Source organism: Halichoerus grypus, chromosome 2, assembly GCF_964656455.1.
Source record: "Halichoerus grypus chromosome 2, mHalGry1.hap1.1, whole genome shotgun sequence".
Classification (NCBI taxonomy): Eukaryota; Metazoa; Chordata; class Mammalia; order Carnivora; family Phocidae; genus Halichoerus; species Halichoerus grypus.
The window spans coordinates 24552120-24569940 of record NC_135713.1 but is presented as its reverse complement, the minus strand read 5'-3'; the positions used below and the strand labels follow the sequence as shown (position 1 = coordinate 24569940).

Here is a 17821-nt window from a genome sequence, read left to right as displayed (position 1 = left end):
ACCTATATAGAGAAATAGAACTGATTTTTGTATATTGATCTTGTATCTTGCAATCTCGATGAGCTCATTTGTTAGCTCTAATAGTTTTTTAGTGGATTGCTTAAGATTTTTTTGTGTATACGATCACATTACCTACAAATAGAGGTAGTTTTACTTTCTCCTTTCCAGTCTGGATGTTTTTTATTTCATTCTCTTAACATAGTTGCCCTGGCTAGAGCTTCCAGTATAATACTGAATAGAAGTGGTAAGAGTGGATCTTTGTCTTCTTCCTAAAATTTTTAGGGGAAAGCATTCTTTGGCATTGAGAATGATGTTAGCTATGGGTTTTTCATAGATGTCTTTTATCAGGTTGAAGAAGTTCCCTTCTGTTCCTAGTTTGCTGAATGTTTTTTTATGAAAATGTGTAGAATTTTATTAAATACTTTTTTGTGTGTGTCTATTGAGATGATCATCTGGTTTTTTTCTTTATCATTTATCCTATTCATATGGTATATTATGTTCATTGATTTTTGGATGTTGAACCAACCTTGCTTTCCTGGGATACATCTCACTTGATTATGCTTTTTATATGCTATGAACTTAGTCTGCTAGTATTGTGATGGGGATTTTTGTGTCTATATTCATAAGTTATTGGTCTGTAATTTTCCTTTTCTGTGATGTTTTGTATGGTTTTATTATTAGGATAATACTGGTCTTACATATGGGTTGGGGATACCCTCCTATATTAACATTCTTTTGTGTGGCCTTGAGCCCCTGAAGAATCTGGGAAGGAAGTGGACTGGTTCAAACTCATTAACAACTATGGAAAACTGAATAGAAGCAAGGCTGATGAAGCTCTGATGTTGCCCTCAGGAGGCTTATCTGTGTGTGTGAAACATAGCAGGTTACATTCTTAAGGCCAGTAGAGGAGATTGCTGGAGGGCATGTTTCTTTTTTAACCTGGCAGTTGAAAAGTTGAATAGCCAGGCTTGCCCCTTTTGGGTTCCAGGCTTAGATGGATTAAAGGTGGGTTGAGCGGAGTTAGAAGTGACAGAGACAGTTGCTGCAGCTCATAACTGGCATCCATGGCCAAGAGAGTGACCAGCCATAGCTAGCATAGCTTTCTTTTCTACCTTTTTTTCATCTGTCACTTTTCTTTTTAAATTGGCTTGCCTTGAGTTGCTCTTTTGAAATTATCATAGACCATCCTATCTTCCTCTTCAATCAAGAAGTAAAAAGAAAGGCAGGATGAAACTTTAAAATTCCCGTTTGAAGATGTACACCTTACTATGGTATTCTGTGAGAGTCTAAGATCAGAAAAGAGCTGTCTAATTAAAAGAGCCCTTAATCACACCCTCAGGGACAGTGTGGCCATGGTTTCATTTTACCCTGCTATCTTGTAGAGTCTCCAGATGACCAGTTCTGTATTTTAATAAGTGGAACCCTGAGTTCCCTGCAGCCCCATTAGCAAGGCTCCGCATGCCCTACACGTGTACTTTTCAGTGATGAAAGCATGAGCTTAAATTATCTTTGTCTCATCCATCCCAGCTATAGTTGTGGTATATAAATTGTCTCTTGATAGCGCTGTTCAGATGTCATGATATAGGTTTTCTTTTGCTCTGTCCCAAAGAGATGGCTTTCTTACTGTGGCAGAAGGAATTATATCTGAGAAACTGTGTTCTTTTTGAATTCACCATATTGAAAATGATAGCGCATAAACAAATATGTGCTTGTGCTTTGCTGCTTGTGTTGAGAGCCTCTGGCTGTGTACCTGATCTTACTGCTGAGGCAGAATTGAGCCCACATTTCTGTTCAGGAAGAGCCTCCTCGATTCTTCGATGGCTAGCTCTGCTGTTGGTTGCGTGCGGCCGTCCAGCAGTCCCACCTGTGCCCAGCTGTAGGAGCTGTACCTAAGACTCTTCATGCACATTCAGTTCGACAGAACATTTATCTAGTGCTTTTCAAGTTTGAGGCAGTTTATAGGTCTTTTAGAGGAATTTAAGGCAAGTAAGACAAAGCTCCTACTCACCAGGATGTGTGACCACCTCAGGTGGGATAAGAGTGCTATAAACATAAATAACTTAATGTAAGGGGTCCTCTGCTAAGTACTTCAATGAAGGTCAAAAACAAAACATACATAATCTGCTGTGGGGCTGAGGATAGCTCTGGTGGTTGTTTAGGGATTATAGGTCAGTTTTATATTGTACACTTCAGTAATTGAATTCACTTGAGGTGATTTGCCCTCTCCCTTCTTTGTCTCTTAGTTTGCTATTATAAAATGGGATGCAATTATTCCTACTCCTTGGAAGTGTTTGTAGATCTTTGACACAAACACTATCAAATTGCCAGTGTCGGTGGTTGTACCTCCTCTCAATCAGGCTTGCTCAGAACTTCAGACCTGAGAAAATAAAGAGGGAGTGAGCTACTAATGGAAGTGGGAATGTGGAGGAGCAAGGCAGGCAAGAGAGAGGAGTGAGGGGAGGGGCTCTTGACCGAATTCTTTTCCTGGTCCTCCTGGAAACCACTCCTCACACCCCTGCCCATCCTGCTCTATAGTTAGTGACCACATTTTGCCAGTTCTACCCTCATACTGCCTCTGCATTCAGTCATCTTGCTATTTCTGGAGCCTAGATTCTAGTTTTTAGCTATAACCTGCTTGAAAGCTTTAAGTGATGTGTTATCATCTACTGGATAAGCCCAAACCTCCCCAGCTGAATCCAGCAACCGAGACCTGGCCCCAGGCCACTTTTCCAGGCACGTTTTGCTTTTCCCTGTGGCTGCGTACACACCAATACCACTGAGGTACTGATTGTGCTATCAGGCTCACTCTTTCCCTTCCTCAAGCGCCAACAGTCATTGTACATCTCCCCCTGGAATGCCCTGGAACCCTGTTTTATGGCCTGATTTTCTTTACTGTAAGCATCTTGAAGGTCTGTGGTCAGACTCTTTCCTTTCCTTTTCTTTTCTTTCTTTCTTTCTTTCTTTCTTTCTTTCTTTCTTTCTTTCTTTCTTTCTTTCCTTTCTTTTCTTTCTTTCTTTTTCTTTCTTTCTTTCTTTCTTTCTTTCTTTCTTTCTTTCTTTCTTTCTTTCTCTCTCTTTCTTTCTTTCTCTTTCTCTCTTTCTCTCTTTCTTTCTTTCCAAATAGTACTTTTTACAGAGCAGAAGCTCAGAAAATAAGTATTAAAGGAAAGAATGCCATTCATGATATTATTTTCATCTCAGGTTATTGTTTACATTTCCCTAGAAATAGGGAAACTTGGATGTTAAATAGGAAAACTTGGATGGTTAAGAACCATCAGCAGAGGTTTAAATGGCAGGTTAGTATCTTACTTAATCTGATTTGGCACCAGCTAGGATTTACAAAAAGGCATGAAGTCTTAAATAAATAAAAATCTGTCTGTCTAACAAAACTATAGAATAATTAACTTTTATGGTGGCATCATCTCATGTGAATATGCCACCCATAATTTTTTAAAGTGTCACTGTTTAAACACATAAATCTCAGTTGTATAATTATATTTAACTTGTATAAATTTCAATGAATTGTTACCACAGAAAGGGTCTCTGAAGGATTTAGGCTTTTGGTGGCATTCAAGTAATCCATGTATTATCAGTAAGATCTTTGGGAAAGAGAGGCTAGAGGACTGGTAATGGAAAAATGAGCTGCCTGGTTTCATTTTGTTTTTTGATTGGTAGAGTCATTGGTAGACATCATGTTTAAGAATCTATTGGAGCAAAGAGTGAGACACATGGACTATTTATTAGTGTCTCTGTGTTTAAAGAAATGGTAGTTGCAAGTTTCAGTTAGTTATACATAAGTGTCTTGCAGTCAAGACAATAAAATATGCTTGAGTATATGTGAATTCCACTGAGTAGATTTGCTGGCTTAAAAATTCACGTTAAATTCCAGAGATGCTTAACCTGGATCCCTAGGTCCAGCGGGTCTCAGATCTAGTAGCTCTGTGACCTCCCCTCCCACTAAGTGTCCAGGTAGATGTAATGAATAGAAGGAATTCCTGAACTGGGTGGAAGGTTCAGCTGATCTCCAGCACCCCTTCTAGCTTTATTCCACCTGTCACTGGTTGAAGCCTGGAATGGAAAGGTGAGAAAATGTCCATACCCTCTCCGTGGTAGTTACCCGTGGACTTGACCCATCCCAAGATGGTTTTCCATGAAGTAAAGGAAACCCTACAGTAATTACTGATACAGGGAGACTGTTATGTTTTATAAAGTGCTTTGAATACCTCAGACCAAATGTGCTATATAAATGTTATAGTTAATCTAGATTTCATAATGCCTTTGTTGATTCAGTTCTCAAAAACAAGTGGAGTGTTTATTGCTCAGTAAACATTTCCTCTTGGAGCTTGCTAGTATTTATAAAGAGGGTGATTAAAGAATGTAGAAACAATAGAAGAAGGAACAAAAGCTTTGCTGCTGCACTCAACAGTGACTAGCAGCTCACTCTGTCCATTTTTTCCAGATAAACCACTGGATTAGGAATTGTTCAGTATAATAATAAACTGAAGTGGTATTTCATCCCCATTTTTGTTTGTGGCTTATTGCCAGGGTTTAGCATAGTGCAGATACAGGAAAACATACGCTGGATATGGGCAAATTATTTAGTGGATGGCAGACTCACTATTGAATAAACCTGTTTGGAACTGTGACCTTGTATTTTAACATACTGAATAATAGTCTAACTTTGTGGTTATTAAAATCCTAGACATAGTTCTTGTCTCCCTGGAAGTTTATAAAACAAATTAAAGTAAAACTTATGCCAGTATGAGTTCATTCAAATAGTATATGACTCAAAGCAGCTGTTATTCTTTGATGAGATGTCTTATTTTTTAATAAAGCATAAGACAATCCAAATATGGTTTGTCCCCACCCCAGGTGCAGTTTCTGGCTTTCCATGTTAAGTAGATTTTCCTGTACAGTACTTTGAACTGTTGGGAAGAAAATAAAGTCTCTACCACAGAAAATACTATTTTCATTTTCCTGACTTTTGGAAAAGAATAGGATAATTCTAATTTCTTTCTTTTTAAAAACTCACCATTTCGGGGCGCTTGGGTGGCTCAGTCAGTTAAGTGTCTGCCTTCGGCTCAGGTCATGATCCCAGGGTCCTGGGATGGAGCCCCGTGTCCCCGCTGGATGGGGAGCCTGCTTCTTCCTTTCCCTCCGCCCCTCCCCCGCTTGTACTCTCTTTCTCTCAAATAAATAAAATCTTTAAACAAAAACAAAAACCTCACCATTTCTTTTCTTTGTTCCCACTGTCTCTTAGGACAACAGCTTATTAGGTTTCACGAAATTAATTTGGCAAGAAGTCTGAGGGATTAACATGGTACCATGTTAACCAGGGCCTCTGTTTCTTGATGCGTTCTCCAAGAATGATGACAGACACTTTTGTTGGAATTCTGCTGTATTTGACAAAAAGCAAAATGCAGTATCGAGTAACTTCTAAACGATATATTTTTTAAATATAATGTTTAGTCAGGGGCGTCTGGATGGCACAGTCGGTTGAACGGCTCTTGATTTCGGCTTAGGTCGTGATGTCAGGGTCCTGGGATCGAGGCCTGTGTCAGGCTCCGCACTCAGTGGGGAGTCTGCTTGAGATTCTCTCTTGGTTTCTTCCCCCCCCGCCACTGTGCTCTCTCTCAAAAATAAATAAATTTTTAAAAAATATATACTGTTTAGTCACCTTGGCTAATGGAATAGCAACAAAAAGTCTTAAAATCTAATATAAATTAGGTAAGACTAAGAAAAATATGTTTGAGGGCCTAATTTCTTTCTTTCTTTTTTTCTCTTTCTCTCTCTCTCTCTCTGTAAGCTATTAGATTGTGAATTCCTCACCACAGCCATAAATTGTTCACTCTTTCTTTTCATTTTCCATTATTTGCCATTAACTGCTTTCCAGAATGCCTTTTTCACATAAGTAAAGGCCATATATTGAAATGAGTGTTCAGAATCACATCTTTGTTGCTCAGATCTTTCCAGTTTTCTCCTACTACATTTGTTTTCCTTTAAAATTCTAAACCGTGGAGGAATGTTAGGGTGAAAAAATTAACTTATGAGATATGTGAGATAATATAAAATTGAACTCAAATTACCAAGTAGAAATTGGGTAGCCAAGAGTCATTTAATTTGGAAATAAATATTTTTTTATTTTCCGCATATACTGAAACCATAAGGTCACTTTAAATATGGAAACTAAACTGGCACACAAGAATCAGAGAACAATAAAAGATGGTATATAATTTTGAAATAAATTGAGTGATAAACATTTAAATCATGTGGGGATGGGGATGCAGGTGTGGGGGTGTGAGAGCATTGCTGGGGGCTCCAGCAGTTAGGGCAGGCCGCCAGCTGACGTTAAGAATGAGCAGGATTTGGGAGAGGTAACACAGGAGGGACAAGCAGTGGTGTGTCTGGTACAGTGCAGAGGTTGGTCAACCGAGAGTTGTAAATGGATGTTGAAAATAGATGAGGGGCGCCTGGGTGGCTCAGTTGGTGAAGCGTCTGCTTCGGCACAGGTCATGACCCAGGGTCCTGGGATCGAGTTCCGCATCAGGCTTCCTGCTCAGCGGGGAGTCTGCTTCTCCCTCTGCCTCTGTTGCTCCCCCTGCTTGTGCTCTCTCTCTCTCTGTCAAATAAATAAATAAAATCTTTAAAGAAAAAAAAAGTAGATGAAATGGGTGACTACCGTGGAACTAGATAAAGAATGGCCTTGAAAACCAGGCAGGTTTGGACTTGATAGTCAGCTATTGAATTTTTGGAGAAGATGAGGGTCAGTGTCAGAGATATTTAAAGAAGTCTCTGGAGTCAGGTGAGATCCTGCTCAGTCCCAGGCCTGTCCCTTGCCTTCTTTGCTTAGGTCCCAGGGGCTCGGTGTGCTCTCCTTTCCCTGGCACTTTTGTTACTGTCCTTTCTGGTTTCCTCCTGTTATAATCCCCCGTCCCCCAGTGGTTTGTCTGTCCACCGTTGGCCCTGAAACAGGCACTTGGGTTCTTCCCATATGCAGCTTTGGACGCACGTCACTCTGTAGCCTGCTTTGACCAGAATCAGGTGTGTCTTCTTCACCTCACAGAGCTGGCCCCTGGTGGCCTCAATAGCGTCCTCAGCACTGCTGCATCAGTGCTTTCTCTGCATCTTCCTTGAGTCTGTCTCTTTCTTGACACTTGCCTCCTTTTCTGCAACCCCCCACCCCCCGCCAGTCCTCTTTCCTTTGCTGGTTTCCCTTCTGCTTGACCTCAAGTGTGACCCTCCCCTGGGCTCAGTCCTGGGACCCCTCTTCTCTAGCTGCATTCTCTCCCTAGGTAGTATCATCCAGTTCCATCACCCGAAATCCTGTCTAAACATTGACCACTCCTACTAAAGATTTTTTATCAGCTTTGTTCTTGTCCACGAACAGCAGGTTAATATATATACTGGATTTCTCCATTTGGTTGTTTTGTGGACATTTCAAAGTGAACATGCCTAAAATGCAACTACTGGGGCGCCCAGGTGGCTCAGTCATTAAGCGTGTGCCTTTGGCTCAGGTCATGATCCCAGGGTCCTGGGATTGAGCCCCTCGTCGGGCTCCCTGCTCCACGGGGAGCCTGCTTCTCCCTCTCCCACTCCCCCTGCTTGTGTTCCCTCTCTCGCTGTGTCTTTCTCTGTCAAATAAATAAATACAATCTTTTTAAAAAAATTAAAAAAAAAAAAAATAAAATGCAACTCCTGCTTCTGCACAAACCTGTTCCACTTTTGGTCTTCCCTTCACAGTAAATGGCACCACCTCCTTTCACCCAACTATGGAAGCCAAAATCCAGGCATTGACCTTCATTCTTTCTTTTCTCCCCTCCTCCATCATCGCCTCCCCAGCCCGAGCCTCGGGCATGTCTCCCCGGAGAGCCACAGTACCCTCCTCAGTGCTTGTCTTCCCTCACACATTCTTTGCATAGCAGCCAGGGTGGCCCTTTAAAAACCTAAACCAGATCGTGTCACATCTCTGCCCAACCAGAGATAGTGATCTGCTGGAGCCCCGAGGGAAGCTGGCTGTGCCAGACTTTCTGAGAGGCCGAGGGAAGTTGTTTGTGGACCACCTTCCTGGTCCTTCAGCCTTCTACTTGGATGTGAGGAACTTAGCCTCTGAGATGTGCCTTCCTCATACAGTGAAGGTATAAATAATGTGTGATAGGCGCGGAGGGGGAGGTATTAATTTTGATGAGAGGAATCCGGCAGGGATTCGTAGAGAAGCAACATTTCACTAGACCTTGAGGGATGAGTAGGTTTGTGTGGCTCTGTGCACAGGGAAGATGGTGGAAAGCTTCAGGGCGGATGCCCCTTTCAGAGAGTACCACACAGTTTTGGGACAAGAGCCCAAAACATAGGTGGGAGAGGATAGCAGTGGTTACCGGGACTTGAAAAAGTAGATTAGGCCTCTTTTGAAGGACTTTAGAAGCTAAGTTAAGTTTAGAGTTTGGGCAATGGGAAGCTGTTCTTGGAACGTTGTACCAAACGGATTTTTCAGTGTTCAGTTCTAACTCATTAGAGTACATTCTCCTTTCTCTCACCTACCTGATAGCAGTGTGGAAAGATTCAGTTGTTAGGGTGATACCTCCTCACTTTAAATCTGATTCTCAGGGGAAGGAAGCCCCCGGGTCGGAAGGCCCGAACCACATAGTAGGATAGAATGCCCCCTCCCTTCCCCAGTAGGTATCTCATACTCCAGCTAAGATGGCAGTCAGTGCTTTTGATTGTGAGGAATAAGGTGGGATGTTTCAATTACAAAAGGAGCTAACTCTTATATGTCTTTTCTTTGAGAAGAGATGGAAGGAATGTAAATGTTTCCCATTTTAAGTGATCTTTTTAATTCTCCTATAGGATTAATCACAATGAAAGGTTGGAGTTCCTAGGTGATGCTGTTGTTGAATTTCTGACCAGGTAAGGAGGTTTTTCTGCTGTCCCCCAATAATTACATTTTATAGGTAACATACTTACTATATTACCTAAATTAGCTAAATAAGGCATTGAAACACCATATTTTGTCCCTTCTGTAGAGCTTGAAAGCCACATGTCTGTGGCTCTTGCCCTGATAACTTGTACTCACTGACGCAGTAATGCACAAGATTACAAGATGAAAGGCTACTACTGTCTTTGTCCTGTCAAGTTTATGTTCAAGTTGCCACAGCCACAAGAGATCAGCTTGTCTTGGTCTAGATGCTTCAGAGCTTATATTCAATTTGTAGAGAAAGGGATGATATTTTAAAATGTCATTTCATTTTCTAGGATTTGTCTTTGATCCATTTTTCACTCTTTCCAATCTCAAGGGAAGTAAAACTTACAAGTAATTTTAATGACGAGATTTTGGTGTGTGTATGTATGCATTTATATGTGTTTTCTCCCCAGAAGTGTTTTCGTGTCCTTAATTTGGTGATAAGGGTAGGAAAGTGCATTTTGTGTTTTCATACCCACATCGTTTCTCTTTTAAAGGGAGACAATGCATGCTTCTCTGGGAGCGGTCTTGAGCTATTTGTATTCTCTCTGGGTCATTTCTTTTCCCAAGAAGGACATAATGAGGCAGAGGGGCTGCTCTGCAAGCCTGTCCTCGCTGGACACAATAGGACTACATAAGCTTAGCTGCCCTGATCAACAGTGGATCTTAAAAACTGGTCTGCGATTTAGAAGAGGCAGTTGCGGTCATGGTCTGAACTGGCTTTCCCTGGGGCCTTCCTCCATATCCGAGCACTTTCCTCATCAACCCGTTTGGCTTTCGTCAGGGCACAAGCAACCATGTGTGCCACTCTCAGTTCTGCTCCTGTCCCTGTCACACCTGTCAGGGACACGCTACCGCTGCTGCCCCGCCCAGGCTTCTCTTCAGAGGCCAATCATAATGCAGCCCAAGCAAAGGTATTTGTTTCCAGGCCCGATTTCTGAGTGTCACATCGGTTTGCTCTCAGCAGTACGTGACCAGCCCTTCAGGTCTTTGTCGCCAGATTTGCCAGAGCAGTCTTTTAACAGAAGTAAATGTGAAAATAGTAGTTAATGGTGTTGTTTGGGTGTTAGCACATTCAGATACACGTGCTTACTAGTTAACTTTCAAAGACTTTTCATCAAACCCTTCAGTTTAGTCCAATTCAGCTGGTATCTATTGTGCAGATATTGTGTGCCAGGCCTGTTTTTATGACTTGGAGCCACAGACGGAATGTTGTGATGCATATTTATTTATATGCCTTTTTTTTTTTTTTTTTTTTTTGCAGTGTCCATTTGTACTATTTGTTTCCGAGTCTGGAAGAAGGAGGATTAGCAACTTACCGTACTGCCATTGTTCAGAATCAGCACCTTGCCATGTTAGCAAAGGTATGTCAAATGTCTGACACATTTGTAGTAAAGTCTGACATTTTCGTCTTCAGTCCATGCATAGTTTTGCATTTGAATAAGTAGCTCTTTAAGGGTGTATTAAGAGTTTAATATTTTATAGACCGGGAAGGATTTTTTTTGTTTGGGTTTTAAAGATTCAACCTTATTAGTTCTGTTACATTTGTGGGTTCACCAGCAGCTAATGAACTCCATGGTGAAGTAACTTGATAACAGAAGAGGAAAAATTTGACAGATGTGTGTGAACAGAGTTAAACATTTGGGGAAAAGAATAAGAACAGAGCAAAAGAAATGAAATATTTTGTATTTTCCCTTTGTGTGCTATTTCTGTATTACATTTGTCTTTGATTTACATTAATAAGCAGCATTATAGCTTTGAATAGAATATGCCTGCCCATTCATACCCACAAGGGATACTTTATCGATCTTTGAGAATCCCCAAACATCACAAATCCCAGTAATTAAGATTTAGTGTTTAGGCTGTCCAGCTAGCTGACTTCATTGTTTGACTAAGAGAACCTTTTCTCAATTTAGATTCATGGTAGACATTTTACTTATTTACATGATCTCATTTGATATTCCTTTCTTTGTGTGGTGTCTTAGTATAGTAAGTTATAGCAAACAGAACACAGGCGCTTGGATTGGCCATGAGGATTCCAATCCATGCCCCTCTTACAAATTGGGGGGCCATAGACAAATTGTTGTCTCCTCCAAGTCTCTGCTTTCTCATCTGCAAAATGGAGGTGGCATCAACATCTGCCACACAGGGTGGTTGTGAGAATCAAATGAGATTATTTGTTTGAGTTTTAATAATTCAGTTTATAAAGTGCTTGGCACAATCCCTGTTTGTAGTAATCACACAAACAGGTAAATAAATTAGTAGGAGTTGGTTGTTTTTATTGTGGCTGCCACTGTTCTCATTATAAATTATTACATTTTATAGACCTGTGGGTTTATTCAATAGTAGAGGAAACCGTGGCCCTTAAATCCCCCAACACCAGTGATTCACTGGAAAAGCTTTTTTGGGTTTTCCTTGATTTTTCCTTTAAGTATTTTTTTTTCTTCATTTTGATATAAATGTTGGAATTTGATAGAAAAGACTAGATAAAATCTAGTTCTTAATTTGATCTTGCTGAGGCATTAAGTATATTCAAAATGGTTTATTTTAGACTCTGGTTTTTATGTTAGCAAGAGTACATTATTTTATTTTAGGTAACATCGTAGTCATCATAGTGATGGCATTTGAGAATGTAAACAATGATGTGTTAATGAGAAACTATAGGCAACAGGAATGCTTCTTTGTTTTAGCAGCTTTACCATGAATGAAATTCCACAACTCTACCTAAAACTGCTTTAGTGTTCAGTTGATTTAACTGTCAAATGTTTCCTGATAGGACACGTAAGTGTTCATTGGAAATACACATGAATAAGTAGTTGTCAACCCACTCCCCCCACTTTTTTTTTTTCAGTTTAAAATATAATGGAATTGTATAATTATTTTTCAAACAGTTGTAGGGAGGATATTTACAAAGCGTGGAAAATTGCCCTAACAGGAAAACAGACACTGCTCTGTGACACATTAGGTGATGAGTTATTTTGGCCAGTTTCTCCCTTGAGCTTTCTCTATGATCTTCCTCCACCCCAAGTACTGACATTCCCATAGCATTCAACACCTGTCTGCTCCAGTAGAAGGTAATGGTGGCCTTGCCCTTGGTCTAGACTAGTGGCTCTTAACCACTTGGGAAGGGGGCACTTGACAGAGGATTGCTGAGAATCTTTAAGAACCTAATGAAAGCTCCAGGTCAGCTCTCCAGACAAATGAACACTTCAACACACTCTCCTTTTTAAAAGTTCCACTAATGCCTACATGAAAAAGTAAAGATATAGAGCAAGGATTATGAAAAGTTGGAAAATTCATAGCATTCCAGAATAGTTGTTTGTAATATAAAATATGGCTTGCAGTCTATTCTCAAACAGGGCTCCAGAGATTAGCAAACAATTGGATTTTCCCAGTGAAGTTGTGCCACAGATGAAATTTACATATTCTACCATAAGTTCTTGCACTTAGGGATCAATTTTTTAAAAGAGTGTTTTCTGCTGTTGCATTTGTGGTAGTCAAAACTCATTTGAATATATTTTGTACTCATGAATTCCTAGCAATACAGAATACTGATAGCATATATCTCTTGTTTTTATTGTCTCTACCTTTTCCAGTGTAAATGGATATGGATATTTTTAACATGCATACTGAGACACACAAAATCTGAGTATCTTATCTGAGGACTGATGAGACTTATATTATCCTATGTTGTTCATTGACTTGTGACTTGGTCCTTATTATGTAACATGTTACAGCTTAGTAAGAATTTATTGAATTGAATTATAGGGTAATGGAAACAGATTTATTGCATGCTTATGCAATGTTTGTATTTTTCTCCTTTTATGGAAAGAATTATGATTTCCATTTATTCAGTCTCAGGAGTTTTATTTAAAAAAAATCATTCATACTGTGTCTAGTTCTTAAAGGACTTGATTTGTATATTATAATACAATAGGATAAGAAATAAGTAGGTACTGAACTCAGAGTAAAGAGAAAATGTGGTTAAGACAGAAAAAGGAAGCCAGAGGTAAAGTTATTATACACAGATATATTCCTAAGTCCTACACAATTTCAACCACAAATTTGGTTCTAAACTTTTCTGAGGCCAAATAAAAAAAGGAAGCATAATTCATTACAAACAGTATTCCAGAGCCCGTAAGATAAATCCAACCCCATTGCTCAGAAGATCTCACTGAGCCTTCAGAAAGATAAGTATGGAGACCTCATAAAGGGGACACAAGTACAAAGATAAAGAGCCGCAAAAATCCTTACCAAATTAAAAAAAAAAATTTAGAGTTATAAGGCATTTAGAAGTCTTCTGAGGATCCCCATTAATTCTACCACATAGAAATCTGTTGTATAGTACAAATATCAGTACCACATAACTCAGGAATCAAAGAGGTTAACTTTGGGTTGTGTTCGTGTCTCTCTAGACATGTTGGGTGAATCCAGAGGCCCATGTGTTATAGCATAGTCTTTTTCCAGCTTGGACTAGTGCTTGGTCTGAACTTGGAATTGGACTCAGGTCTGATCATTTCTGAACCATCAGAATTGAAACATCAGAGTTCATAGAAGCCTACTTGGGGAAAGGTTGCGGTTAGTCAGATCTGAACCATATGTAAGGACTCCTAATGAATGGCAACCTAAACTCTCTTAATATACTGACACAAGGCCAATTAATTTGTAACCATTACTCCTTACCCCCAGGAGATGTTGAATTGTTACAGTTATGATTTTGCCAAATTCTTTCTTACTTGTCATTTTGAATTTTGTAGAAACTTGAACTGGATCGATTTATGCTTTATGCTCATGGACCTGACCTTTGTAGAGAATCAGACCTTCGGCATGCAATGGCTAATTGTTTTGAAGCATTAATAGGTAATTTCTCTTTTTATAATCTAGTTTCTTACATATTTAAAATGTTTGGAGAGCATATAAAATTCAGTGTGGAGACTTGGGACAAAATTACTTGTTTCCAGAGCATGTGAGGTCCCTAGTATAACACTAACTTTGTTGTATTGTGGTTAGTGTAGCTCTTCCAGAGCAAGCAGTCTTGCTTTCTTTTCTTGCATTCCTGATGCCTGAATTGGTGTCTGATGTCACGTACGTGCATATTTAGTATATGCTGAATTGAACTGAAGTGAGTTAATATGTAGGTGGATTACTTTCCAGATCCGATTCAGGATCACATACATAAATAAACAGTAAGTAGGTTGCTCATGAGGCCCTGATATTGTTTTTGATCACGTTTTAAACTGTTCACAAGATTTTCTCATTTAAGCATCTTGAAAACACTGCATCTTTTAAATCCCAGGGCTTGAGTATGTATGACTATAACTTACTCACTTGAAGTAAGACTGAGGCAGGCACTTTACTTCCTTGGTTTCTTTTTTACTGTAACTGGAATATAGTCAGCTGTTGGTACAGGAAAGTTATGTTAGCTGATGATTGCAAGTATGCTTTACAATGAAATGTTACAGTAGATTGACAATTTCTTGATTTTTTTTTAAATAAATGATTGAGTACATTTTATTTTTTAAAGGCCTTTGTACTTCCTTATCAATTTTCCTTCTTCCTTTGAAAATGAATATAAAAGCATCCCATTATAGTTTTGTGCTGATGATGGTAACAGGAGAATGTTTAATAATTATTATCCACAGTCTTTTCACAGCTATGTCTGTTTTGCACCAATATGTCTATTTTCAGAGAATTTGTCACATGGAATTATTGTGCTCTGTACACATAATAATTTTGACAGTTAGTTAGTGTTATGGTTGGCTCCTGAGCCAGGTAGACATGATTCAATTCCTTCTTGCTTTATTTATCAGCACTGTGTCTTCACCAAGTTATTGAATCTCTTTGAGCCTCAGTTTCTCCATCAATGACATGGAGATAGTGTCACTTACCTCACAGAATTGTTGTAAGGATCTTAATATCCAATCTTGGCAGTGTCTGATTCAGAGTTCCATTTCCTCAAACCCTTCCCCAAATCACCTACTATGAACCCAAATCCTATAAAACTTCTGTAATACTTTCTTACTGAGGTGCCTGTGAAGGTAAAGATAAGAATGCGAAAATGCTTTGCACTGTGCCTAGGGCATGAGTGGCCCCCAAACCATGACTGCTACTACTATCATCCTCATTATTATTAGCATTATTATTATTATTATAACTACAACTACTGATAAATAATAAATAATAAATGTATTTATTCATCAAAACCCTAAGTATCTTAATATTTTACATTAAAAAATGCCTTTCTGAAGACAGATATAAAAATATGATTTCAAAGCTATATGACTACCTTACTCTGGAGTTATTTGATACCCAATTAAAATGTTACTTGATTTGATATCCAATTTAATGTTAAAAGTTATTTCAAATTAAAGGAAAAGGTTATCCTGATTTTTATTTGCAGAAATCTTCATTGATCTGAACTCGGGTTTTATCAGATTTTCTTATGGTCTGAAACATAAACTATAAATAGAAAGCAAAATAAAATAAAACCTAACATGCTCATAAAGCCAGGGTTTGTGCATAGTTCCCTTAGTAAGTTCATACCCATACCCTTCATGATAGCTCAGATTAGGCCTCTTTCTACTTAAAATATTGGGTTTAGATTTCAGTAAATTGAATTTCATATTTCAGTCTAATTTAGAATACAAATCCTGGCTAAAAGAGGGAAAATGCTACCTTTAAAACAATTGCTTCTGGTCTTGTCGGTTTTTTTCTGTGAGTGGGTTTTGACTTGCCTTTTGGTTTTTATAGAGATATGTAATTTTCTGTGAATATTAATGCAGCCTTCCTTTTGGTGTTCCCATCCTTTTATCTAGGAGCTGTTTACTTGGAGGGAAGCCTGGAGGAAGCCAAACAGTTATTTGGACGCTTACTCTTTAATGATCCGGTATTTATCCTGAATCATTTGATTTTTCTCAGTTATATATTATGACAGAGGATTTTATATCAGTTAGTGATTGTGTTTAAAGAGAGTGTAGGAGAAACAAAGTCCCCGAATCTGCCGTAGATGGTAGACTTCAAGGACATCAGAATAGCTTACTCGGCTCTGTTGCAAATGGGAAAGTGCTGTGGACACTTACACGAGGGGCTTGTCTTCTACCTGAAACCCTGTCTCTCCTCGGGGCCACTTACAAATTCAATATGAATACTTTGCTTTATTTTGAAGTATCTTGAAGTTAATTACGATTTTCTGTTTTATAATCGTTGGGTACCTGCCCCATGCAGGCTTACTTGAAGCTATCGCCTTTTGGCTTTTCTGTTTATGATTTGTCTTTATGTAAATTATGTAGACTAGATAAATGTACATTTATTTTAGAAAGTCAGTTCATAGGGAGTTTCTAATAGGGCTATGAATAAAGAGTATGGAAGTACTTTTTTTCTTAAGCAAATTATAGTTTAAGAACAAATGATAGATTCTGAAATAGTTTCTGTTGTTACTAAAGTATTAAGCTATTAATATTGCTAGAGCTACCTTTTTAATCCTGCATGTAATAGAGCATACTAGATGCTTTTTGTACCAAAACAAGTCAATTTAACATTTAAAGGGAGAGGCAACTCTGTATTCCAAATTGAAATGTCATTATAATTGAGTGAAATAGCCCTCATGGAGCAATAAAGAACATAGGAAGCCAGTGTTTTAAGCCTGTCTGAAACCTTCAGCTTAAGTGGCTGTCAGATGTTATTACTGTATTACTTAGGATAGTTTAAAAAAAAGAATCAATAGTTTTGAAAAATGTGACCTGGATGATGTTCATATCTGAGGATTTGATTTTTTATATTTGTTTTTATAGAGATATGTGATGATTTTATGTGTGTGAATTCTCTCCTGATGGGAAAGTTATCTACAGATGTTCCCTGTTCCCCCATTTTGTCCTACACATATTAAATGAGTGTGCATCTTGATTTATATCTGTAACAGATGGCGTGTATTTTAAGTCTTTTTCTCAAATCTTAAAATATCTTTGTTCTGGCCTTTATCTTTTGTTGGCAATTTCAGCAACCTCTTTACTTTTTTCTTCCCCCAGTCTTGCCTTAAACTGGTCCCCCTACCTACCCCAAGCTCCCCCTAACCCCCCCAAGCTCCCTCACCCTCTTCTCCCATCTTACCTGCATCCTCCCCATCCATTCTGTGTTCTTCTTTTCCTAAATCATATGCAGTTATACACTGTGTGTTCTTAATTGCACCAGTTTTTGTTTAGATTCTTTTCTCTCTTTAAACTGCTTTTCTCCCACTTGTCTACTTAGCAAGCTTATCTTATATTTCCAGTAGCGAGTGCAATGCTGGCACTGTTTAATAAATATTCGTTAAAGGAATGAAATGAATAAGTGACTAAATGAAAAAGCAGTGTTTAATAAATATTCGTTAAAGGAATGAAATGAATAAGTGACTAAATGAAAAAGCAGAGTCTGAACATGATCTTACAAATGGGACGGCTGAGATTCAGAATTCATTTTACTGTGTCTTTTATGAAACTGAACAGTGCTTAGTAAGATATGGTCTTTCCATTTCAGCGTTTTCAAGTGCACACACTAGAACAGTCTAACGCATTTGACATCTCCATGTTGGTTTACATCTGTTAGGTGTGGCGCGTCAGAGACACTGGTGAACCGTTGAACTTTTTTTTTGAGTAATGGTAGTGTGAAAGTCTAATCAGCTGCAGACAGCCAGACACAAACCTGTAGACCCACAAAGTCAGATTGATTGAACCCATGTAGTCAGGGAGGCGCAAGTCCTTTCCTAGGCCTGGGCTGGTGCTGGCAGATTCTAAGCGGGGGGCCAGGAAAGCAGGGATCAGTTCTTGGTTGCTTGCCTTTTCTGAGGCTGGATCAGAAGGATCCAGGGATTAATTTGGAATTGGGTGCTGTCAG

General features: G+C 39.0%; 1 protein-coding gene across 8 annotated transcripts in view; it reads left to right on the top strand.

Annotated features, from left to right (window-relative positions):
- The window catches only part of DROSHA (drosha ribonuclease III), a 119387-nt gene that overhangs the window by 75415 nt on the left and 26151 nt on the right, over window positions 1–17821 (top strand). For all 8 annotated transcript variants that reach the window (XM_078066596.1, XM_078066598.1, XM_078066600.1 and 5 more), the window contains 4 exons: window positions 8842–8901; window positions 10218–10317; window positions 13711–13813; window positions 15769–15839. In XM_078066596.1, the coding sequence (XP_077922722.1) occupies window positions 8842–8901; window positions 10218–10317; window positions 13711–13813; window positions 15769–15839 (334 nt within the window). The remainder of the gene's footprint in view (window positions 1–8841; window positions 8902–10217; window positions 10318–13710; window positions 13814–15768; window positions 15840–17821) is intronic.